At 39.4% G+C, this 26126-nt stretch overlaps 1 protein-coding gene across 5 annotated transcripts in view; it reads left to right on the plus strand.

The window, feature by feature from the left end:
- SOAT1 (sterol O-acyltransferase 1) overlaps positions 1 to 26126 on the plus strand; it is a 57756-nt gene that overhangs the window by 16562 nt on the left and 15068 nt on the right. For all 5 annotated transcript variants that reach the window (XM_068541333.1, XM_068541328.1, XM_068541329.1 and 2 more), the window contains one exon: positions 10330 to 10388. In XM_068541333.1, coding sequence (XP_068397434.1) covers positions 10330 to 10388 — 59 coding nt within the window. The remainder of the gene's footprint in view (positions 1 to 10329; positions 10389 to 26126) is intronic.

A 26126-nucleotide genomic window follows, 5' to 3' on the forward strand; every position in this document is an offset into this window, starting at 1 on the left:
TCTCTACCTTTCTCTTAATTTACAGGTAGTGCCTATTCTTGACTACCGTTTATTTTGCTGCATTGTTCATTTGATAGCTAATTAATGAGTAAATATGATAATAACCGCTAACAGTTTATCATGTGCCAGGCACTGTTTTAAGTGTTTAACAAATATTAACTTGATTAATATACTTCTAATTCTATTCAATTTCAGTGTTCTTTGAGATATGTACATAAGTATTTGAACAGAGAGAACAACTTGCCTTTTGTAAAAATTGAGAGTCCCTTGGCAAAAATATATGAAAAAAAGTTAATATCATTGTTATTCTGTAATTTAGCCCCTTCATCCAATTTATGCATCTAATCATAAAACTGGCCAGTCCACATAGAGCTTTGATCCACTGAGTAGGTTGAGAACACATTTTTTATTTCCTTAGAATAAAAGCAAAACATGTTTGTTTTAGAAAGTGCAGGTGAGCAAAAGTTCAAGTGTTTATGATTTTTCCTTGGCTACATTCCTAGAAATTGTTTTTAGGACATAAGATTTTTTGGGTAGGTATTCCCAAATTGCCCTCTGGAAATACTGCACTCCCAGTAGCCATATGAGAGTGCCTGTTTCTTCAACCTTTCTTCAGTCATGGATGATGTGACCTTTTGAATAAACTCTATGGCATTTTGAGAGATGACAGATTCCACTTTACTTGAAAAAGATTTTGTAAAATGAGACATAATTAAAAGCAGCAATAAAGTTATTGAATATTAATTAGTACCTTTTGTAGTTTTTTTTTAACTTTTTTTTTTGTTTAAATTAATTTATTTATATATATTTTTTATTTTTGGCTGTGTTGGGTCTTTGTTTCTGTGCGAGGGCTTTCTCCAGTTGCGGTGAGCGGGGGCCACTCTTCATCGCGGTGCGCGGGCCTCTCACGGTCGCGGCCTCTCCCGTTGCGGAGCACAGGCTCCAGACGCGCAGGCTCAGTATTTGTGGCTCACGGGCTTAGTTGCTCCGCGGCATGTGGGATCTTCCCAGGCCAGGGCTCGAACCCGTGTCCCCTGCATTGGCAGGCAGATTCCCAGCCACTGCGCCACCAGGGAAGCCCCCTTTTGTAGTTTTTAAGGTCAAAAGAATGAGTTTGGATATCTTGGTTCATTTTAGGAAGATTAGTTAAAAGAAATGGGAGTTACTAGCTGATAATTTTCTTTGATAACTTAAAAAAATTTTTTTTAAATTTATTTATTTTATTTTTGGCTGTGTTGGGTCTTTGTTGCTGCACGCGGGCTTCCTCTAGTTGTGGCGAGCGGGAGCTACTCTTCCTTGCAGTGCATGTGCTTCTCATTGCAGTGGCTTCTCTTTTTGCGGGGCACGGGAACTAGGTGTGCGGGCTTCAGTAGTTGTGCCTCACGGGCTCTAGAGCGCAGGCTCAGTAGTTGTGGCGCACGGGCGTAGTTGTGGCACACGGGCTTAGTTGCTCCGCGGCATGTGGGATCTTCCCGGACCAGGGATTGAACCCATGTCGCCTGCATTGGCAGGTGGATTCTTAACCACTGCTCCACCAGGGAAGCCCTGGGTTTTTTAAGATTCAACTATTTGATCCATCTGAAATTTATTTTGAATAATAAGTGAGCTAGGGCTCTAATTTGACAGTTTTTCAAAATGGCCAGCCAGTTGTTTCAACATTATCTATTAAATCTCCTTTTCTGTATGATATTTATATACTGACGCTCATTTCTAGTTCAGATTCCTTTCTCTGTAGCAGTGTAGACATGTGATTAGTAGACAATTTCGAAAGGTTTTTGAGGTCGGTGGAGCAATAGAGGATTTAGATGTATTATACCTTTTTTTAAAAAATTTATTTTTGGCTGTGTTGGGTCTCCGTTGCTGTGCACGGGCTTTCTCTAGTTGCGGCGAGTGGGGGCTACTCCTCGTTGCTGTGCACAGGCTTCTCATCGCAGTGGCTTCTCTTGTTGCGGAGCCTGAGCTCTAGGCGCGCAGGCTTCAGTAGTTGTGGCACACGGGCTTAGTTGCTCCGTGGCACGTGGTGTCTTCCTGGACCAGGGATCGAACCTGTGTCCCCTGCATTGGCAGGCGGATTCTTAACCACTGCACCCCTAGGGAAGTCCCTACAGATGGATTATACTTTTTTTTTTTATCTCCCCTTTTGCTTCTAAGGTTGATAAATGATTGATTCTTTCAAGGACTACTCCTAAACCCAACCATCCTTAGACATAAAGGTGGCTTTCACATGACTCTTTTGGATTACGTATATCTCTACGGAGAGCAAGGTGAAGCTGGGATGAAGATCTTCTAAGACATGGTCAATGAGAGTTTTTTAGAAAATAATCAGGATTTTAAAATGAGTTTGAACTTCTCTAGGCAGTAAAAACCTGCTAGTCAGTGCCTACGCATTAGCTAATTCTGTACTTACCACAAGGAGACAAAGAAAATGCTAGTTAAAAGAAGTGAAACTTGAAAAATGGTGATTCATCACTGCCTAGTACTTCTTAGTCATCTTTAGGAATTTAGTCACTATAAGTAGGCCTTGATTTTTAAAATTTTAATTAATTAATTAATTTTTAAATTTTGTATTGAAGTACAGTTGATTTACAATGGTGTGTTTCTGGTGTACAGCAAAGTGGTTCAGTTATATATATGTATATTCTTTTTCATATTCTTTTCTATTATGATTTATTATAGGATATTGAATATAGTTCCCTTTGGTATACAGTAGGACCTTGTTTATCTTTTTTTTTTTTTTTTTTCTTATTTTTAAAAAATTCTTGGCCGCACTGCACAGCTTGCAGGATCTTAGTTCCCCAACCAGTGATTGAACCTGGGCCTCCACCAGTGAAAGCCCCAAGTCCTAACCACTGGACCTCCAGGGAATTCCCTATCTTTTTTATATATAATTGTTTGTGTCTGCTAATCCCAAACTACTGATTTATTCCTCCCTAACCCCCTTTCCCCTTTGGTAACCAGAAGTTTGTTCTCTATGTCTGTGAGTCTGTTTCTGTTTTGTAAATAAGTTCATTTGTATCACATTTTAGATTCTACGTATAAGTGATATATGATATCATCCCGCACAGCTTGCAGGGTCTCAGTTCACTGACCGGGGATTGAACCCAGGGCCTGTCATTGAAAGCCTGGAATCCTTACCACTAGGCCACCAGGGAACTCCTTGCAGCAAGTTTAATGAGGATGAGGATTTAGAAATTTGGAGGCCATAGTGACTCCAGAAAAGGAAGAGTTGCAGAAACATGTTGGGGATGAATTGCTAGTGAGAAAGTGAAGATAGGAAGTACAAACCACTTTTCTAGGACATTTTATATTAAAAGGAAAAGAACAGCATGAGTTGGGTCTTGAAAGATAAGAGGTTCATTGGAAAGGGCTGTTGTTTGTTTCCAAAGGACATTGTTTCCAAAATTTCAGTTATTTATAATTTTGCCATTATCTCTGTACCATATTTATTATTATGTAATTTAAAGAAAATTTCACTAAAAAGAAGAATCTTCATCCTAAGCAATAAATTCTATGAAATGATAGTTTGTTTCAGTTACATATTTGTTTCCAAAACTTTAAGTAAATATGTAATACTTCACAGATAAATTTTGAGTACCACTTATGACATCATATCATAATTTCAGAAAATTTTTAAAGACTACGTTGGTGCTAAATGTAATGTGGGCAATATAAATGGCTCAGTGTGTTGAATGATTTGAACAGTTTCTCAGAGGATATATATATAAAGGATCAAGGCAATATAGTTTAAAGGGGTAGTCTTGAAAAAGAGATGGGCTACCCCTTCCTCTGACAAAGGAACAGTGGAGAAGAGGATTAAAGATAGCGAAAATTAAGATAGAAGACATTTCAGGAGTTGGTCCCCAAAATGATCAACTGAAGGTTGCTTTGTAAGGCTGGGACTTGAAGGTGGAAAATGTTTGGAACTACACTTGGGAGGAATGTTATAGAAATTCATCAGAGGCAGAGACAAAGATTTCATTTTTATTGCAGGCCTGGTTAACGCTAGACAGCCCATAGTCATATAGTGGGCCCATTTTCTGTATTATATTTCTGCAGTGCATGGCAGTTTGAAATCAGAGAAAGCAGATAGCAGGCAATATCTGGGATTGGGATGTGGCTAGGTGGGTCCAGGAAATTGGTGGCGTTGATGAGGGAAGGATAGAAATAATGACAAAGGGTTAGTGACTCTAGGCTGGGTAAGAAAACTGGGAAAGCAAAAGAATAATTTCCATCAGAAGGAACACCGTTTCCCTGTGCCTCTCTTTAGAGCAGTGAAATCTTTCCTAGAAATTGCCCAACACACTTCTCATGTCTCATTGGCCAGAGCTAGATTACAAGTTACGCTGTCTTCCTTTTACCTCTTTACTCTTTTCTACCCTACTTAGAGTCCAGAGCATCAGCCTCCCCGGGCACAATCAAATGGCTTCCATGCCCTCTGGTTTCTGGTAGGGTTCGGTCGTGGTTGGGGTGGGTGGCATTGATAGGAGGTCCAAGGGCAGAGAGTAAGGTGTGTGTTTATAACATAGGTTCCCTCTGGGCTGGGTAACCATCTCTTCTGTCTAATAGTTCTCTCCAGGGAGTTCTCTTTGGGTTTCCTAAACCATTTCCCTCCTTTGCCCTTTCAGGATAGTAACAGCTTTCCTGTTGCTTGTTACTAGCCCTAGAATGCTACACCATCCTTTGTTGCTTTTCTTAAATTTGCCCACACATTTATGAAATAGTCCCTTTACACTCTTCTCAGTAAACCTGAGCGGGCCATCTCTGACTGGTGCTCATGCCCATTCTTAAATCAGTCTCTGGCAAAGGGAATGAAACACATGCCCTTGTGGCGGAAGCAACCAGCGTTGTTCACCACAGTCACGTGAGATTATAAAAAATAATTGTGCATACCTGTCAGTTTTGTCAGCCAGACTCACAGTAAATTCAGCCATCTAGAACAGGAGTTGTCATACACAGCCACTTCCATTCATTTATGGCTGTAGTGCTTTTGGACCATATGGCCCCCAAAGCCTGAAATACATACTCTCTGGCCCATTGCAGAAAAAAATTGCTGACCCCTGATTTAGAACTACACTGTTCAGTCTGGTCCAGTTGAGCACTTGAACTGTGGCTAGTCTGAATTGAGATAACACCAAAGTTGTAAAATACATACCACTTTGCACCTGTTTTTAAGACTCACTTTGCACCTGTTTTTACTTTTTCATGTAGCTCCCAGGAAATTTTAAATTACATAATGTGGTTCACATTATGTTTCTGTTGGGCAGCACTGATCTAGAAAGTAACTGGTAACCTAGAAAGTAAGGAGTTAAAAGCTGCCCTTAGGCAACAGCCTGTATTAAGTACAGTATTGTAAAGCAAAGAGAGCTTGGCACCTAGAGGCATTTTATCAGTTGAGACAGCTCAAATATTGACTTCCTCTGCAAAAGCTCTCTCCACCCTGATGATCCCACAGCCCTTTTGTGTATTGTAGTTATCAGTGTTTGCATACTTCTATTGAGATCCTAAAGGAGGGGTTTGGAATACATGCCTAGTACCCCGTATATATTGGGTTCTCAGAGGGTTTTTATTTAGTGAGTGAGTATATAATTGAATGAATAAGTGCGTTACTAATTTAATAAGCTTGGTTATTTATCTTTTCCTTCTGGGTAACATTGGCAGTAAATTTGGCATAGTAGTGTAAGTATAGGATTATTACAGGAATCAGATTTGGTGAAGAGCCGTGAAGAAGCAACCCTAGTAGAAAGGCACAACTTTCTGGAGCTGTTTAGTGTGGGCTCCATTGCTCTCATTTCAGTTCTACTAAAGGTGTCACTATAATAGCACAGTGCAGTAAATGATCTTTTATTCGACATAAAGATTATGTACAGTCTCTCGCTCTCTTTTTTTTTTTTTTTAAGGTGGTAAAGCATGTAATAATTTTCGGAAGGTCTTTATCAAAACTGGTTCAAATTAGATTTTTGATACTTCAAGGAGTAAATTTTTAAATACTCAATTCAATGTTGTAGACTTTACAAGTGTGAGGTAGTGTTCATGAAGATAAATGTCGCAAGCCTGACTTCTTAGAGATAAGAGGGTTAGGAAAAAACAAAATCTAGAGTAGTTTTCTTTAAGGATTTATCTTTGGGTCTACTAATAGGTATTATCAGTTAATGATCAGTTATCAGTTAGTGACATTAATAGATCTAGGCAGGTATTTCAGAAATTGCATGACCCTCAGTCCTGGCTTATCACTATTTCAGGGTCAATGTTTTAGAAATTTAGAAGCCTTGAGTTGACTTATGTGGTTGGGTGTCTGTACATAGTTCTTTATTTTTTAATTTTAATTTTATTTTTATATATTTAAAAAAATTTTTAATTTATTTATTTTTGGCTGTGTTGGGTCTTCGTTGCTGTGCGCGGGCTTCTCATGGCAGTGGCTTCTCTTGTTGTGGAGCATGGGCTCTAGGTGCACGGGCTTCAGTATTTGTGGCATGCGGGCTCAGTAGTTGTGGCGCAGGGGCTTAGTTGCTCTGCAGCTTGTGGGATCTTCCCAGACCAGGGATGGAACCCATGTCCCCTGCATTGGCAGGCGGATTCTTTTTTAAACTTTTTTTTTTTTTTTTTTTTTAGAGAGGGGTTGTTTGTTTATTTATTTATTTATTTATGGCTGTGTTGGGTCTTAGTTTCTGTGCGAGGGCTTTCTCTAGTTGTGGCAAGCGGGGGCCACTCTTCATCGCAGCGCGTGGGCCTCTCACTGTCGCGGCTTCTCCTATTGCGGAGCGCAGGCTCAGTAATTGTGGCTCACGGGCCCAGCTGCTCCGCGGCATGTGGGATCTTCCCAGACCAGGGCTTGAACCCGTGTCCCCTGCATTGGCAGGCGGATTCTCAACCACTGCGCCACCAGGGAAGCCCGGCAGGCGGATTCTTAACCATTGTGCCACCAGGGAAGTCCCTGTATATAGTTCTTTAAATCACTGGATGTTAGCTTTTAGGGCATTATTCTTTTGATTTTTATGACATTTAAGTTTTGGTGGGTAGCAAGAAAATAATTTTGAATATTGTGTGAGGTGAGTTTTAAGGTGAAAGAAAATGAATTGAATTGGATTTTTAATATATTTTTCTTCGACTTTATATAACTTTACTGTCACTTGGAGTGGGGCCTTTAGAGATTCTAGTCTAAGTGAGAAAAAACTCTTTCCCTGCTTTCCAGTCCCTGCCTCCTCAAAGCCAGTTTGAATGGTGGTTAGGTTGTTTATGGATAGACAGATTCCTTTTGGAAATGATGCACAAGTAGTGAGAATTAATCTTTGGCGTCTTCTTCCCCATCCCCCTGTGGTAATTAGTTGAAGGTAAGAAGTTTCTGTATTCATTTATTTATGAAGTAAATAGCTTAGTTATGAATCCATGGTCTGATCATAGATAGTAGAGAACTAAATAAAAGTATTTTTACAGTTGATAGAAAAATCAAATGGATATTTGTTTTACCTTCATATTTCTTACCTAATAAGTTACCAATTTGGGAATATTTTCAAAATTTATCCTCTCCTATCCATTCTCAGCGCTATTGTTTTGGCTTATGGCGACATCATTTCTTGTCAGGATTTATTGCATTTCTCTTATGTGGTCATTTCTTCCTCTCCTGCCAGAGAGTGGGATTTTCCAATATCAGATCAGTTACTCTTCTGCTTAAAATTCTTAGTTTCCTCAAAGCCCTTGTTGTGATACACACAGGCTCTCCATGATATGACCTCTAGCCTCCTTCCCAGTCATAAACTTCACTGTTATCAACAGTTGAAGATATTATTTCACTGTTTGCTGGCTTCTCTTGTTGGTGTTGATGGGTCAGACAGCATAATGGCAGTTCTCTTGAAGGTGATGTTTTCTTTCTGGGTGCTTTTAAGAGTCTTTTTGTTTTGTGTTTTGTTTTTAAATAAACTTCTATGTTACACAGTTTCACTATGATATATCTTTACCTTGCTTGGGATTCTTTGATCTTCCTTTGAGGATTGGCTTTTTTTTAACACTTCCAGAAAGTTCTCAGCCATTATTACTTCAAATTTTTCCTCTCCTTATAGAGCTTTTATTAGGTGCATTTTGGACCTTCACGTGCCTTTTTTCCAAGTGGAATATTGTGAAATGATATAAAGAATCAAATGTCCAATAGAGGATTAAATAAATTCTATTTCAGCCATAAAAATAGAATAGTAGACCCATAAAAATGATGTGGAAGAATATGTAATGATATGCAAAGATATTAACAATATGTTAAATGAAAACAGGTTACCAAACAGTATTCATAATGACTCTGTTTTTATAATATGTATATTTATAATATTATATTTAATATTATTATTTAATATTATTATTTAATATTTGCCAGAGTAAAAGGACAAATAATATTTACCAAAATGTTAATATTAGTTACTTGAACATCATAGGATAATGAGCGATCTTGTTAGATCTTTTTTTGGGGGCTTGGATTTTTAATTTTCTTTTTTTTTTTTTAAATAAATGTATTTATTTATTTTTATTTTTGACTGCGTTGGGTCTTCATTGCTGCGCACGGGCTTTCTCTAGTTGCAGCAAGTGGGGGTTCGTTGCAGTGCGCGGGCTTCTCATTGCGGTGGCTTTTCTTGTTGCGGAGCACGGGCTCTTGGTGCGCAGGCTTCAGTAGTTGTGGCACGCGGGCTTCAGTAGTTGTGGCTCACGGTCTTAGTTGCTCCACGGCATGTGGGATCTTCCCGGCCCAGGGCTCGAACCCATGTCCCCTGCATTGGCAGGCGGGTTCTTAACCACTGCGCCACCAAGGAAGCCCCTTTAATTTTCTATAAATGGGAGGGGGGAGTCTGTTTTCATTTCTCTTGTGTATTTACCTAGCAGTGGAATTTCTGGGTTATATGGTACCTCTGTGTTTACCTTTTGAGGAACTTCCAGACTTTTTCAAAAGCATTGTGTCATTTTACATTCTCACCAGCAATGTAGGAGGGTTTTAATTTCTCCATGTTCTGGTTAAAGCTTTTTTCTCCTCACTTAAAAAACTCTGTTTTGGGACTTCCCTGGTGGCGCAGTGGTTAAGAATCCTCCTGCCAATGCAGGGGATGCGGGTTCGATCCCTGCTCCGGGAAGATCCCACAACTTCTCAGTTGCTCCCAGATCTCCGGAGCAACTGAGCCCGTGGGCCACAACTACTGAGACTGTGCTCTAGAGCCCATGAGCCACAACTGCTGAGCCCACGCGCTGCAACTACTGAAGCCTGCGCGTTCTTGGGCCCGCGTGCTGCAACTACTGACGCCCGTGCGCCTAGAGCCTGTGCTCCGCAGCAAGAGAAGCCACCGCAATGAGAAGCCCCGTGCACCACAACGAAGGGTAGCTCCTGCTCACCACAACTAGAGAAAGCCCATACGCAGCAACGAAGATCCAACGCAAACAAAAAAATTAAAAATTAAAAAAATAGTAAATAATAAACTCTGTTTTATTTGTACCAAGCTTATAAACATCATTGTTACAAGTGTTTATTAACACTCTCTAATTGTATTACAGAAAAGCTATCACATCCAATCCCTGAAATAATGCTCTTCTCAAAATTTCCTGCTTGTACAACTCTTTTTCTAGCTTTTGAGATAATTGACACATAACATTGTATTAGCTTAAGGTGTACAATGGCCAACACTTATGTGTTTTTGATTATAACCATCCTAGTGAGTATGAAGTGATATTTCTTTATGGTTTTGATTTGCATTTCCCTGATAGCCAGTGATATTGAGCATCTTTTCAGATGGTATTGACCATTTGTATATCTTTTTTGGAGACATGTCTTTTCAGATACTTAAGTTGGACTATTCATCTTTGCCATTGAGTTGTAAGAGTTCTTTACATATTCTGGATGCAGGTTCCAGATCAGATTTGCAAGTGTTTTTCCCCGTTTTGTGTCTTTTTACTTCTTTGGAGCAGAAACTTTTTTTAAAAATTTTTGACGAAGTCCAATTTATTTAATTTTTCTATTGTTGGTTGTACATTTTACTACTCATAGTTGCAGGATCCATTCACAGAAACTAATTTTCTGTACTGTCAGAATTTCCTATAGTGTCAGCATCCTATGATTAATATAGTTGTAAGTACTGTGTGTATATATAGTAGTTTTGTTTTTTTTCAACTTAGCATTTTTATGTATAAATTTCCTTCTATTTATATTGTCCGTGCTTCATTTTTAAGAGTCGTGTCATGTTTTGTGGTTGTACCATAGTTTACATAGTTGTCATTTTTTGCTTGTTTTTCAACTTCACGATTTAAATAATGCTGATAGGTAACTATCTCCGTCAACTTAAAAGTTATACTTTTTTCTTTCCTTAGGTCGGATTGATTTAAAACAGCTGATAGCAAAGAAGATACAGTTGACAGCAGAGGCAGAGGTAAGTAACTCCCTCTTCCAGAAACAAAAATGTAGAGTTTTAGGGTAAAGAGTTTTATTCAGTACAATTTTTAATGCTAAACTGTTTAAAGAGTTATTTACCTTTCTTATCAGTCGACATGAAACAGGAAAATAAGGTCTGCCATCTCGTCATCCTACATAAGAACCAGATTGTTTTTTGTTTTTTTTCTGTACTATCATCCATCACTCTCATTTTCTGGCTTTTACCAGTAAAACTCAATTTTAGCAAACATGATACAGTTGAATGCTTGTGTAAGTGCTTGTGTAGGTGCTTTATGAAAGTATCTGTCATGTTTCATAGTAAATAATAGGCGTTCAATAAACATTGAATCTGAATTTAGAAGTAGATTCCCTGTTATGGATGTAGAAGAAATAGAAATATCAACTCACAAACAACATCAAGACATTTCAGGGAATTCCTGGCGGTCCAGCAGTTAGGACTCGACGCTTTCACTGCAGTGGCCCGAGTCCAGTCCCTGGTCGGGAAACTAAGATCCTGCAAGCTGTGCGGCGCAGCCAAAAAATAAATAAATAGCAGACATTTCAAGCAGGGCAAACAGTTCTACAAGTTAGAATTCAGCAGTGCCCTCAGGAAATTCTGGAGGACAAAGAACACTTAGAAAAAACAAAAAAAACCTGGGACTTCCCTGGTGGCACAGTGGTTAGGCGTTCTCCTGCCAATGCAGGGGACACAGGTTCGTGCCCTGATCTGGAAGATCCCACATGTCGCGGAGCAACTAAGCCCCGTGTGCCACAGCTACTGAGCCTGCGCTCTACAGCCCATGAGCCACAACTACTGAAGCCTGCGCGCCTAGAGCCCGTGCTCCGCAATGGGAGAGGCCACCACGGTGAGAGGCCCGCACACTGCAGTGAGGAGTGACCCCCACGTGCCGCAACTAGAGAGAGCCAGCACGCAGTGACGAGGACCCAACGCAGCCAAAAATAAATAAAGAAAATAAATAATTTTATATTAAAAAAAAAATCTAATACTCTGTGCGCCGAATATAAGTTGACTTCAAATCCAAGCCAGCCTCTCTTTTTCCCAGTAAGATCACTTTCAAAATTTCTAAGGTTTCTAAGAGTCTTTGAAATACACCATGTCTATTATTCTTTTTAAAAATTTATTTCGGTAAATGGTTTCCTCCAAGCATATGAATAACTTGTATTAACATAGGCTTAGTGGAAATGCTTGGGTTTTGGAGTCAGACAGACCCACCTCTATAACCTACCTTGTGAACTTAGGCTATTTGCTTATCAGTTTATTCATTCACTGATACTGTTTTGAATACCTTCTACATGTCAGGCTCTGTTACTAGCACTGGGATACATAACTAATCAAAATAAAGGGCCCTTTCTTCAGGAAGCTCACATTCTAACACAGGAGATTAGTCAGTAAATAATAAACCTGAAAAGCAAATGACTTATATGGTCAAAAATACATAAGTGCTCAGCAAAAGAAAAAAAATTATTGGCCAACTTGAATATATAAACATCCAATGATGTGGATGAAATAGCCCTGTTTTTATTAATTTAGTTACGTATGCATGCATGCATATATGCATTTATATGGAATACTTTAAATTTAGATATTTTTATCCTGTTTCATAAAACAGTATATGCAAGATTGTTTGCATTCACTTTGATATTAGTGTCTTTGTAATTGTGAGAGCTAGTTTTTTGTTTGTTTGTTTGTTTTTTGTTGTTTTTTTATTTTTTTTTTAAACATGAGAGCTAGTTTTTAAGTTATTTCCAGTCCTGGGGTATTTTCACTGTCATTTCGTTTGTTGGAGATCCAGCACTTTTTGAGTCCAGGGATGGTGCTCTCACTAGACATTTTACTACAAGTACCTATTTGCTTAACATTGCGATATCTCCCCCCCTTCCCTTCCCCCCCCCCAATTCTGGAGGTATATATGTATTTTCTACAATATAAGCACTTTACATTGCTTTATAAAGTGGTATTCAAAAGGTATATCGACTATACTTGAAACTGAGAGTCTAGACTCCTAGTTAATAGTGTGTTACATTTTATTTTTCCTGATTCCATTAGGTTACCTGTGTAAGCCTTTAAAACTACAATGATCCAGGCCATTTCTGGTGAATGTCTTTTCCAGTTACTAATTTGTTATCCCATTATAAGAGATTGAAGACTTGATTATTTGGTAACTTGGACTTCTCTGACAGATAATTTATAATTTTGGCTAACAAAAGAAAACTATTTAGTATGTAGGCATATGTGCTATTTTTAAGGGCCCATTCTTGCAAATTTAGTCATTACAATAAAGAAATTTTGTTTTTATGGCTTACCAGAATATTCCTGACCTTTATTCCTCTAGACGGGCTGGACACCTTCCATTCCTTTTCAGATTCCCCTTCTGTTCCTGTTTTGCTCCTTGTCCCCTTCCCAGAAAGAACACAAAGCCCTTACTGTGCTCTGCTTGTGAGGGAAAGTTTCACATTTGTGAAAGCGCAGTCCCTCCCTGCTGTCATTGCTATTTATTTTAAAAATCTGAAGTGGTAAGGGAATTTAAAAAAAATATAGCATCAGTAACCCAAAGAGGAAAGGGAATGTGGAATGAGAAGTAAAAGGGGAGGGGAGGGGGGGAATGGAGGGAATGTTTCAAGGATTTAAGTTGAAACTTTGTTTTTAAAGAGAGTATTCTACTTCTCTACTTTATATATTAATTAGTGAATAATATTATATTCTGTAGTTTGGTCAGTTGGAAAGATTTGAAGGAGAGAGAAAGAAATGGATGAAGTAAGGGAATAGAAGCTGAGGGAAAGGTGGAGGTTGGTTTAGCTAGTATTATTTATTACTCTGTGTTGTGCAAGACTTGTTCCCGGTTATTGAAGGAGGGCATGGCTTGAACAGAGGTATGGAGGAAAGAAACTTAAACTGTGTCTTGGAAATTACACTTGATTAGCATCTGTGCCCCTGGTGGAGCATGATAGAAAGAAAAATAAAATTTGGGCTAGATTGTAAGGCATTTTTTTCCTACCTTCATGCCCTTGTTCATGAAGCTCTTTCTACTTGAAATTTCCTTTAACTTCCTACCTTCACCAATTAAAATATTGTATATCCTTCAAATTCTCACTCAAATGCTGCTGCTTCTAAAGTTTTCTAAATACCGCAGCTTGAAATGATGTCCTCCCTTTTATACTTCTAAGGTCTTAGCATATACTCTGTTTGTTATACACTGCTTGTTCTGAATGAATCACCAAAATTCCTTTGGTGAACTTATGGACGATTTGACTTAGGAGTGTTTTAATTGGCAATTTGGTATCTGAAGAGATTGAACATCTTGCCATTATTAATTAATTGCAGTGTTTTTGAGGGAGATACATTAGGAATGCTGTACTGATATCAAAGTTGATGATATAGAGTTTGGAGACAATGAGACCAGACTGGAAGCTACTGTAATATTTTAGTGTTCTAGACTGAGTAAATAGGGGCAGGGAGGAGAAGGGAACTACATTTAGAAGTCCTGTTATGGGCTAGGCCTTATACTAGGTAGGTGCTTTATGTATGCAATCTTATTTACTTAAATTATCCCATTCATAACAGTGATGTCTAACTGGTTATGTGTTTTTGTTTGCTTTGTTAATAACATTTACTAATACGAAATGACCATTGAGGTGGCAGGTATGTGAATATTGTTCAGAGCCATGAAATTTACTTGTTCTTTTCCCTTGTGGGATTTTAGAAATAATTTTAGAGACAAATGAAAATAAACAATCTTTCTAATCATTGGTAATTTGGTGTCATGTTCCAACCCAGTTGGACACTCTTACCCTAATGTTTAAAGTAAGAACACTGGACTAGTTATCTCCGGGGTACCCTTCAGCTCTAACAGTCTGTGTCATCATTGTGTAGCTAACTTAAACTTTTGCTCCTAATTCTCTACTTCCTGTTGTAAAGGGAATAGATAGACTATAGCTCTTACTGGGCAACTCTTTCGGCTCCATGGCACTAGAGTTGTCAGATAAAATACAGTATGCCTAGATAAATTTGAATTTCAGGCAAGCCACAGATAGTTTGTTGGTCATCATGCAATATTCGGGACATACCTAGACTAAATAAGTTAGTTGTTTATCAAATTCAAATTTAACCAACTGTCCTAAATATATATAGTGGGGGGGGGTCTCCTATATTTTTATTTGCTAAATATGGCAACTTACAAAGAATTCAGTGAAAATTTATATATACAGATAGAGGAGCTCCTATTAAGGAGAAAGGTGTGAAGAAGGTTGTCAAGTACTGAGCAAGCTCTTTAGTCCTAAGGGAAGAGAAATGAGAGAGGTGATGACATTAGTGGGTTGAACTGATTGAATTTTTTAAGGTCACTTCTAGGTCTAAATGCTGTCATAAAAAAACTTTGAAGTACTTAATTTAAAAAAAAAATATGGTGCTAGTGGGGTCATACAACACTATGTATGACCTTTTGAAATCCTTAGAATTGTGTTGTAACAAGCCTTTAAAGATCTTGGAACAGTCCAAGGGAGATTCAAATGATTAGGTTCCAACCAGCTACATCAGAGCTACATTCTCTACATTAGTAGAGAAATTAGCTTTAACATTGTTTTATATTTTTTCTATTGGTTGCAGATACCAGAAACCTACTTTGCCTTATTTAAGCATAAAAGGAAGTGTATTTGAAAGATTAATGTATCTCATAGAATCCTAGGAGAAGTTGAACACGCTCAGGCTTTGGAAAGGATATTTATTTTAATGGCAAGAGTTCAGCTATTTCTGAATTTTTCAGTTAATAAGGTTTCCAGTCACGCTTTCTAAGCTCAGAGTTTCAGGTCTATGAGAGAGAGAATTGAATTTTGTTCAGAAGGGCAGGGCCATATAGTACAGCCCTAACCTGGACACGGGGTGCCTGTCCTCACCTTTGAGGACAGTTTCCAGAGGAAAGTGAGTATGTTGAGAAGAGAAAAGAGGATATCTTTACTATCGATGTTTGTAGAACTTTTATTAATGTACACAATTTTATAGAGGAAATGTTAGGTCTAATGTGAAAATTGAAGGGATGAAAAATTACTTTCTCTTTCTGCTTCTTAAAAATACATATTTATATTTCACTTGCTTCTTATATAGCATTTCTAGTGTTGTTTTTCATATCAGTATCTAGTGCAGTTGCCTGACCATTAAATGAGCGATGTGTAATGAGTACTACTCAAATGGCACGTCTGCAAACGAGGCCTCCTCTTCATGGCTTATCACTTGTTCAAGTAAACTAAAGAAGTTTTTGGATAGTGCCAACTTATTTGATTTGTTGGCAGACTGCTGGAAAGACAAGTCTAAGTGTTTTCTGCCCAGAAATTCTTTGATCATTTGTATAAGTTGAGATTAGCTTGTGCCGTAATAGCAACGCAAGATGAACACAAATAATTGTGGCTTAAACAAGATAGAAGTGCATTTTCCTCTTGTGTCAATGATCCAGAGGTGAGAGGTCCACAGCTGGTATGGTGACTCTGGTCCTCAGTGACTCCTCCTTCTGCCTCCCTGCCTCACCATTTCTAGGCTGTGATTTGTCTTCTCATTGTCCAAGTGGCTTCAGCCATTTCATCTGAGTTTCAAAGAGCAGAGTTGATGTAGGGGAAGAAAGGCAGCAAGGAACAGGTACCAGCTGTCTTTTAAGGAAGTTTTTCTGGAGGTTTTGTCAAACCGATTCTGCCTGTATCTCATTGGCAAGAACTTAGTCACCTGGCCACACCTAGGTGCAAAGGGAGACTGGGAAATTTATTTATTCTGGGCATTTAGGTGCCCAGGTAAAAATTAGGGGTTCTAGTACTAAGGAAGGGGGTGGGAAATGATAGGTTGACAATTAACAGTCACTATAATAACTATCCAATTATCCATTGTAGTTTACTACCCCTGATCTTCTGGTCAAATCTTACCTTCTTTTGGCTGTGTAAGTGTGACTACATTCTTCTGTTTCCCTTTCTGCCTTTCCTCATTTTACTTAAATACATAAATAAATGTATTAGTCTCTAGTCTGCTTTGATAAACTTTGGGAAGGTCAGTTCATTGTTCTTTATGATTTCATCACTTATTTACAAAATGAAGAAATGTACCTGCCGCATTCCCCCTTAGGAATGTTCAGTAATTTAGTTCCATGAACAACAGTTACTTGGTTCCTTTGTCTGTCAGGCACTACAGTAGGTGCTGAGATTTTGAAGACGTTGTTTCTGTTCTCATGCTAGCCGAGAATACTATGTATAAAATGGATAAGCAAGAGGAACAGCAATTGAGTTAGATACCTTTAAATTGTTCATTGAAAGCTCTAAGGTGATGTCACTGTACATTGGTATTCTTGGTAAGAAACTACATGATTTTAGAGCTGTATTGAAGATCTTACAGGTGATGGTTACTCTCTGTTTTGTAATGTCTCTGGAAACAAGAAAACACTGTGCTGTGTAGTGTAATTCACTTGGCAGCTTTTTTTTTCCATAGTGCCAAACAAAGATCAGTGACAGATTAGATAAGGTACCTTCTTTTAGAAAAAAAGTGCAAGGTTTAAAAGATTTTATTTTAATGTTTTGATACCATATCACAACAGGAGGATTGTTTGAAGAACAGGAGGAATATATTTTCTTAATTAATGTAGTTTTTTTTTTCTGATTATAGAAGTAATATAGGCTCATTGCAGAAAATTTATGAGACAAAGTATAAAAAGGAAACACTCACCACCCATATGCCCACCACTTGGAGATAATATTTTGGTTTATTTTCTCCAGTAATTTGTTTTCCTTCTTATATTGTATGCACAGATCCAAGTAGACACATGCAGGCATCTGTGTCAGATACATTAGCAAAATCAGCATTCATTTATATATTCAGTTGTATATTTTTCTTAACATCATTTTGTGGCTTTTTTTGTGTTAAAATATTCTTTGAAAATGTGATTTTTAAAAAATTATTTCATGATAGTCATTTGTACGGATGCATCATTTGGTAACTACTGGGAATGTAATATTTTTACTCCTTTCTTGTTTTCTAGCATTTAATAATGGCTAATGAAGTGAAGGAGGTAGGCAGTGATGATGAGAAACTGTAATATATACCATTTGGATAGTTAAGATGCAGGAGCTACCTAAGTAGATTAAGGTAAATAAATGTGTTTCAGCTCAGTTTAGACTGATAACAATATGATATCAAGAATATTGTAGTCTAACTTAAGTTGGGAAATAGCCCAGGATGAATTTTATTTTAAATAAAAAGGGATTAAAATTCAGAGCTCTGATTTGATTAGTTCCTGGTTTATCTTGAACCTTTGGCTTCCTGTATTAAGGATTATGTAACAGTTATACTCAAGACTTTTTTTGACTATGTAGAAGGAATTTATTACAGTGCACCGTTTAGGACTTTAAACCTCTTCTACACTGATGCCTTCAGATGAAATGTTTGTAACAGAACTAAGCTAAACAACACCTTTTTACTGGATTACCTACCATTTTCAGGCTACACGTATGTACATCATTGACTTTTTAGGTTTTACTCTTTTGGCTTATGGCGCTAATCATATAGAAGCTATTTTATATAAAGTACAGTGGAAAGCAATATAATGTAATGCGAACTCTGAGGTCAGATAGACTGGAGTTCTGATCCTAGTTCTATAGCCTACAAGTGGTGACCTTGGGTAAGTCACATCACTTGACTTGTTCACGCTTAGATCTCTCATATGTAAAATAGGAATTCTATTGCCTACTTCAAAGACTGTTTTAAGACTAGAAATAATATTTAAAAGCCCCTAAGAGAGTATCTCGCATAAAGCAGTCATTCAGTTATTAACAGCCATTATCAACAATAACAACAGTAGTGATTTTTAGTTCCTTTCCCTTTTATAGTTTCCACAAAGAAGTCAGGGCTATGTAGTTTTGTTTTGTTTTAGATATCTACTTTCTGCTTCATAACAGATATCGAATAAAGCAAGCAGTGGTATGAGTAGGGGTTTCGGGGGCAGGAGTTGATATCAAATGCTGTCTGGAAATATACTTAACACGTACAGTCTTGGCAGTTGTTTTGCTGAGAGGTGACTGTAGAGTGGTTAACAAATAGACATGGTTTTAAAGTCAGGTGGGGGAGGTGGACATTAAGACACCAAAAAATAGAAATATAAAGCATTTTAGATCGTATTAAGTGCAATGATGGAAAAGAATAAGATGCAGTATACGTTAGAGTGAATTGTTAGGGGAGCCCTCTCTTGGGGATTCAATTTAAACGCTGTATTACCTGTTCTGTTGTGTTACTTGCTTTGCCCGAAAAGGTCAGGTTTCTGGTTCCATGCCACTGTGAGGTTAAAAGATTCTCTGTGCAAAGCCAGGTGGTGAATCAGAGAAACAAGTAATTCATGAACTAGTGATATGACCTTGTGAAGTCAGAGTATAATTTTTATTTTTTAATTTTTTTTATTTACTAGATCACCAGTTTATTATAAAAGGATATAATAGCTCAGGAACAGCCAGGTGGAAGAGGTGCACAGGGCAAGTATGGGGAAAGGGTGCGGAGCTTCCATGCTCTCTGAGTGAGCCATTCTCCCTGCGTCACCATGGGTTCACCAACCCGGAAGTTCCAGAGTATAATATTTTATACTGTCTACTCAGAGTGTACATGTTTATTTTGTGTTTCTTTCTCTCAGCCTACTTTTTAATTTTTTCATGCCTCTGTAAGGGTTACTTTATCCGTAAACGACCCTGCTCTTTTCTCATTTTAAGACTCAGTCCAAAGTAACCTCTGTTTGGAAGGCTTTTTAGAAGCGTTCTCTTTCTGAAGTGCAAATCTGAATATGTTTATAAACCTTGTGCTTAAAACATCATTGGTTTTCAGTTGCCTTTAGGATAAAATGAAAAATTCTTAAAATGGGGGAATTCCTTGGTGGTCCAGTGGTTAGGACTTCTCCTTGCTTTCACTGCTGAGGACCCAGGTTCAATCCCTGATTGGGGGAACTTCCCTGGTGGTCAGGTGGGTAAGACTCCATGCTCCCAATGCAGGGGTCCCGGGTTCAATCCCTGGTCGGGGAACTAGATCCCACATGCATGCCACAGCTAAGGAGTCCACATGTTGCAACTGAAGATCCCGTGTGCTGCAACTAAGACACGGTGTGGCCTAAATCAATCAATCAATCAATCAATCAATCCCCGGTTGGGGAACTAAGATCCTGCAAGCCGAGTGACATGGCAAAAAAACAAAACAAAACAAAAAAACCTTAAAAGATCTGTCATGAACTATAGACCCTATTTGCTTCTCCAGCCTCGACTCTGATCACTCGTGCGTGCCTTCACTGCGTTCCAACCGTAGAATCTTTGCTTCTTGGTGGTTGTTCCCCATTCTTAGAATCTTAGAGGTTGTCTCCTTTAGCTGCTTGTTTTAAAAATGAGGTTCTTTGATAGATTATCTAAGCACCTTGCTTATCTAGTTTCTAGTTAACTGCCTGCCTCCTTCCTTCTGTTGTCCTTCTGTCCATCTGTTGTGCTGGGACAATCATGTAGTCCATGGGCTGGATGAAATTAATGTTAATAGAGATGAGATTGAGAAGATAAGTAAATTAGAAAGCCTATAAGCTTATCTCCTTTTCAGGTTACTGATAGACATTTTCAGGTTACTGATAGACATTTTTAGACAGATTTATTGTGGTCACGTTTTGAAGTTCTAATTAACACAAGTTTCATGCAATAGAAGAACTCAGAAGAAGGCAGAAGTGGAGCACTTCTTGTACTGTGTTTTCCTATATTCCCTCTTACAAAGAGAATGACAGTAATAAGCAGTCACTCTTTATTTCTATCAGTACTTGGATACATGAAAGGAGGAGGTTAAGGAAACTTAATAGTGTCCACAATAGAGTTCTTCCTTGTGTCCCAGTGGCAGCAGCTTCAATCAACTTTAATTCCTCAGAGAAAGAGGACAAAGGCATCGTTGATGAAAAAAATTAGTAAGTCCTTCTAAGAAAGAAGTGGACAATCTTATTCACGCCAAATTGAGGATTATAACCTGGGAACAGCCTCTCAGAAATTTCCAAGAACTGTTCTGCCTATGAGAGGTCATAGACAGTTATATTAAGTTTTTGAGATAGAGGGCTGTACATTAAATGACAGATTATTGACAGTTGACACAATCCAGATCTAGAGATACAAAGCAGGTAGTAGGTCATGGTCTTTGGGGCCCCTTACAAGATTAAGAAGGAAGGTTATCTCCTAAGGAGTTGTGACCCTTGATGAGATTAAGAAAGAATGTTATCTGCTAAGGAGGTTTGGTTAATGCACATGCACAATACACACTAAAGGGGGGAGGGAGGAGGTCCAAACAGGCAAAGGAAAATATTATGTTTAAATCTTTCTCGTCTTGCCATAAAATGTGAATTTTATATCATCAGCATTAAGAAATGCCTTCATGCTGTTGTTGTCAAACCCAAGTTTGTGTGCCTGGTGCAGTGTGAAACCAAACAACCAAAACATCAGAGTTTGGAGCAGAGAAAAGTTATTGCAAGGACCAAGCAAGTGTTACCCGAAAAACTGGGTTCACTTCTTGGTGGGTGTCAAGCCAAAAGACACAACCAAGGCAAAGAGTGGGAGAAGGATTTATTACTTGGAGAACACTGGGGATCTTTCCCAAAGCATTGTCTCCCCAACAGCAAAATTGGGGAAGTTTTAAGCCAAGGGTACATGCATTTTCATGGAGGGGCTTGAGCTGAGAAACATAGAATTGGGCCAAAAGTCCACAGAGTCTAAGCTTTAGTTGAAGTCATGAGGGTCAACATCGTTACTCCATCCTCCACCCACGTGAGGGCCTTAGTTCCTGCTGAACTCAAAGATATTATGTATATCCCTTGAGGAGGAACTAGGACTATTGTTTCTTAACTCCTTTTCCTTTGTTCTGCATTCCCTTACTTCCCTTAAGATCATTAATTATGAGATCTGTTCAAGGGCAAGCATTGTGACCAGGCTTAGATCACAATATTACTTAGGCCAAAAATGGCTTCTCATATGTCAAGAAAGCCATGCCTAGTTTTCTTTCTCTGGGGACCCCCTACCCTATTTGCTTACACAAGGAGAATGAGTGGCTCATGCTCAGAAGACATGAACTCTGGGTGGTTTTCAGGGAAGAGTTTTTAAAGGCAACATTTGGGGTGGCGGCTGTAGGGTGTATGACTTTCTTCTGATTGGTTGCTGGTGAGGTAACAGTGTGCTGTTCCAGGAATCTCAAATCAACCTTCTGGTTGAGACCAGTCTGGGGTCTGAGCCTGCAGTTCCCATCTTCCACCTGGAATTGTTCCTGTAGAACAATTCGAAGATATGTATCAGATTGTTATGCATATCCCTTGAGGAGGAACTAGGACTCTGTTTTATTGTTGAACTATCTTTCTTGACTGCTTTTCCTTTGTTTCTGCATTCCCTAATTAGTAACTGCGTGAATCTGCCCTTTAGAACTCTGGGAAGGTCTAGGAGGCTCAAGCTTTTTTCCTACAAACAAGAAACAGGAAACACAGAAAGGCTTTTATACCTGGAAGGGCCATGCAGGCTCCTGCTCAGTTTCACTGTCCCCTGAAAAAACAACTCAAAAGGTAAAAGTTGTGAGTTAAGTTTTTATTCAGGAACCTTATTCAGGGACCTCATAGCCCAAGAAATAGCCTCTTAGTGGCTCTGAGGAGACTGTTCAAAAGAGGCAGGAGAGGGCTTCCCTGGTGGCGCAGTGGTTGAGAGTCTGCCTGCCGATGCAGGAGACACGGGTTCGAGCCCTGGTCTGGGAAGATCCCACATCCCACGTGCCGCAGAGCAACTAGGCCCGTGCGTCACAACTACTGAGCCTGCGCGTCTGGAGCCTGTGCTCCGCAACAAGAGAGGCCGTGACAGTGAGAGACCCGCGCACCGCGATGAAGAGTGGCCCGCGGTCGCCGCAACTAGAGAAAGCCCTCGCACAGAAACGAAGACCCAACACAGCCAAAAATAAATAAAAATTAATTAATTAATTAAGTAATAATAAAAAAAAAAAGAGGCAGGAGAGGAGCCAGGATATATATGAGATTTTTGCCTGGGAGAAACATGTAGTCAAGCATAGGAGGATTACTGCTAATCACAAAGAATAGACATCTCAAATTAATGATTTTAGTACTTTTCTATGTACAGGAAGATGCAAGAATCTGGGGCCATTTGAAAATTTTCCTTAGATGTGCAATTTACTGTCTAGGGGTCAGTATATCCAAAGCATGGAATGCTTCCTTGTTTTCTCCATCCTGAATTCCCCTCAAGGGTGGGTGACTGCAGTGGCGGTGGTTTGATCCTTGTAGAACTGGAATGGTGGGCAACATTCTTTGCTTACAGTAGGAGTTTTGGAGTATGGGGAGAAAAAGAAGGGGAAAAGAGAATGGTTTGATTGATGAGGAGGGTGAGGATAAGGAGGTTGCTGTAGGCTGTGGAAATTGCAAGTTTTGGGGCATGTACGGCAACGGCTCATCTGTGGGCGAGTAGTAAGGCACGAGCTTGTGCCGTGAGAAGTTGAGTATTTTTCATTTGAGTTGGGTAGATAAATATCAGCTTTTACTGATATTTTTATAACATTCATTATGGCTTGTTTTTTTCCCATGCTTCTGGTCTACTTAACCCGATACTTAATTGGGAAGGGTGCTAGTTCCAGAGTATGAGGAGTCCTAGTTAAAAGATTCCAGGCTTCTTTTTTAATGTTGAATAAAATTTCAATGCACTAATGTGAATAGTGGGTAAAGTGTTAAGACCTTACATGGTTTCGCCCCTCTCCTGCCACCCTCCCCTTCTTTTCTGACCTCAACTCTTATCACTCTTTTGCTTCAACTATAATGTCCTGTTTCCTTGCTATTACTCAAACATTTCAAGGGTGTTCCTGCTTCAGGGCTTTTTACCCTTAACGCTTCTTTCTTCTGGTACTTTTCCCACAGGTATTGACTAACTTGCCCTCTTACATTCTTCAGATCTTATCAAACGTCATCTTATTTTTGAGGCTTTCTCTGACCTCTCTATGAAAAATAGCACCCTCTTTCCCCCAGTCCCTTCTCTTTCTTTCTTTCCCTAACACCATCTGGCATACTGTATGTCCTGTTTACCCCCACTGGAGTTTTAAGTTCCATGAGGGCAGGCACTAGGTTTTGTTCATTGTTGGATCTCCAGTGCCTGCAGCAGTGCCCAGAACTACACCTAGCACTTAGTGGAATGAACGAATTCTTTCCCTTCTTCTCTTTTAGTATATTTCTACGTGAGACTGCGTTTTTGTACCTGAAAAATACCTTCATTTATTAAGCAGTCCAATGCTAGAACTTAATGAGAAAATAGCCCACCCCCCGCTCCTTTTTTTGTTTGAGTGTCACTTTTTTGGGTGTTTGTTTTGTTTTTGGTTAGGGAAGCACTGTAACAGGGAAGAGCCAATTCTGACTCCACATTGGATCTGTTTCTTTTACTTTAACCTTTGCTTTTCGTTGCTTTTGTTATTATACATAATGGCCTGACTCAGGGAACCCTGCCCCTCTGCCTGAATGTTAAACTAAAGTTCCTCTGTTCAGCTCTTAGGGAGACAATCTGACCCTGCCCACCTGTAAATGGCTACAGAAAAGAAGAAATTAACACATCCCCTCCTTTTTTGCAAGATAAATGGCCTTATTACTTTACTTCCTCACCTCCTCCTCCTTTCTGTTCTATAAAAGAAACTGGCATCCAGACCCCGATAAGATGGTTTTTTGGAAACCCTAGTCCTCCATCTTCTCGGTCGGCCGGCTTTCCGAATAAAGTCGTATTCTTTGCCTCAACACCTCCTCTCCCGATTTATTGGCCTGTTGTGCGGTAAGCAGAGCGAGCTTGGACTCGGTAGCAGCATCATGCCTATTGAAAAATTTCAGAATGAAGATGGGCATATAATTGAAACAAGCAAAAGGAACTAAAATAAAATACTATTTGATAACCTTAATATGAACAAATAATTTTATAAAACTCTTTTATTTCTTCCAGGGAACATAGGTTCTATATGTTTTTGTCCTTAAAACCAGGCAGCATCATTCACATTTTCTGTTTGGCTAATACTTTCCTCTCTTGGGTTTTCATCATATTGTCTCCTCCTCCCACTTTTCAGTTAATCTTAAGTCCTACTTACTGAGATCCTTAAAGGTTTCAGCTTGACATCCAGCTCAAAAAAGGCATTTCCAGTCATCTCCGGTTTGCTTTCTTTGCTAAACTTTTATATGTTCTTTGAGTCTTTTCATTAATGGTTCTATTTCTCAGGTGACATTTAGGTAGTCTACTGTGTATTGTTCATATGTGTATATCTCGTATTTTTCATCTCCATCAGCTATTGTTACTGAACAAGGTTTGTGTGCCTGACACACAGTGAGGCCAAATAAACTGAAACATCGGAGTTTGTGTTACCGAGTCCAGGCTCACTCTGCTCGCCGCACAGCAGGGCAATAAATCAAGGAGATGAGGTGTTGAGGCAAGGAATAGCGACTTTATTCGGAAAGCCAGCAGACCGAGAAGATGGCGGACTAGGGTCCGCCCCCCCAAAACCATCTTATTCAGGGTCTGGATGCCAGTTTCTTTTATAGAAGAGATGGGGAGGAGGTGAGGAAGTAAAGAAAAGGCCATTTATCTTGAGGAGGGGATGTGTTAATTTTGTCTTTTCTGCAGCCATTCACAGGTGGGCAGGGTCAGAATGTTCCTCTGTGAGCTGAACAAAGGCCTTTTAGTTTAACAGACAGAGGGACAGGGGTTCCCGGTGGCAGGCCGTTATGTATGCTTACAGCTATAGACAGTGATTATAATAACAAAAGCAACGAAACGCAAAGGTTAAAGTAAAAGAAACAGATCCAACTTGGAGTCACAGTTGGCTCTTCCTTGTTACAGTTTGGGGGTAGAAGTTTTTATAGGCAAAATTTGGGGTGAGGGCTGTAGAGTGTATGGCTTCCTTCTGATTGGTTGGTGGTGAGGTAACAGGGCAGTGCTCCAGGAATCTTGCACTCAGCCTAAAGTTGCCATCCTCCATCTGGGTGGGGGCCTTTGTTGTGCAGAAGAGCTCAAAGATATTGTATATTCCTTGAGGAGGAGCCAGGACCCTGTCCCAAGGCTTGCACTATTGTTTCTTGACTGCTCCGCCCTTGTTTCTGCATCCCCTCCCTTCCCTGATAAACAGCTGTTTGAACCTTCCCTTTGGAACTCTGGGAAGGTCAAGGAGGCTGAATGAAGCCTATTTCCTACAAACAAGAAATGGGGAACACAGAAAGGCTTTTGTGCCCAGTTCTCACTGCCCGGGACCCCAAAAACATTTGGGAACTCTAGAAGGAAGTAGTTTGAAAAACCTTCATACAGTTCCATTAGATACATTAATATTTTCAGGCTTTACTTTTTTTTTTTTAAATTAATTAATTAATTAATTTATTTATTTTTGGCTGTGTTGGGTCTTCGTTTCTGTGCGAGGGCTTTCTCCAGCTGTGGCGAGCTGGGGCCACTCTTCATCGCGGTGCGCGGGTCTCTCACTGTCACGGCCTCTCCCGTTGCGGAGCACAGGCTCCAGATGCACAGGCTCAGTAGTTGTGGCTCACGGGCTTAGTTGCTTCGCTGCATGTGGGATCTTCCCAGACCAGGGCTCGAACCCGTGTCCCCTGCATTGGCAGGCAGATTCTTAACCACTGCGCCACCAGGGAAGCCCCAGGCTTTACTTTTAAAAGACTTGGCCAAGCTCTTGTTAAAACAGAGTCCAGAAAAA

This window comes from Eschrichtius robustus, chromosome 3 (assembly GCF_028021215.1).
Source record: "Eschrichtius robustus isolate mEscRob2 chromosome 3, mEscRob2.pri, whole genome shotgun sequence".
In the NCBI taxonomy this organism is placed as follows: Eukaryota; Metazoa; Chordata; class Mammalia; order Artiodactyla; family Eschrichtiidae; genus Eschrichtius; species Eschrichtius robustus.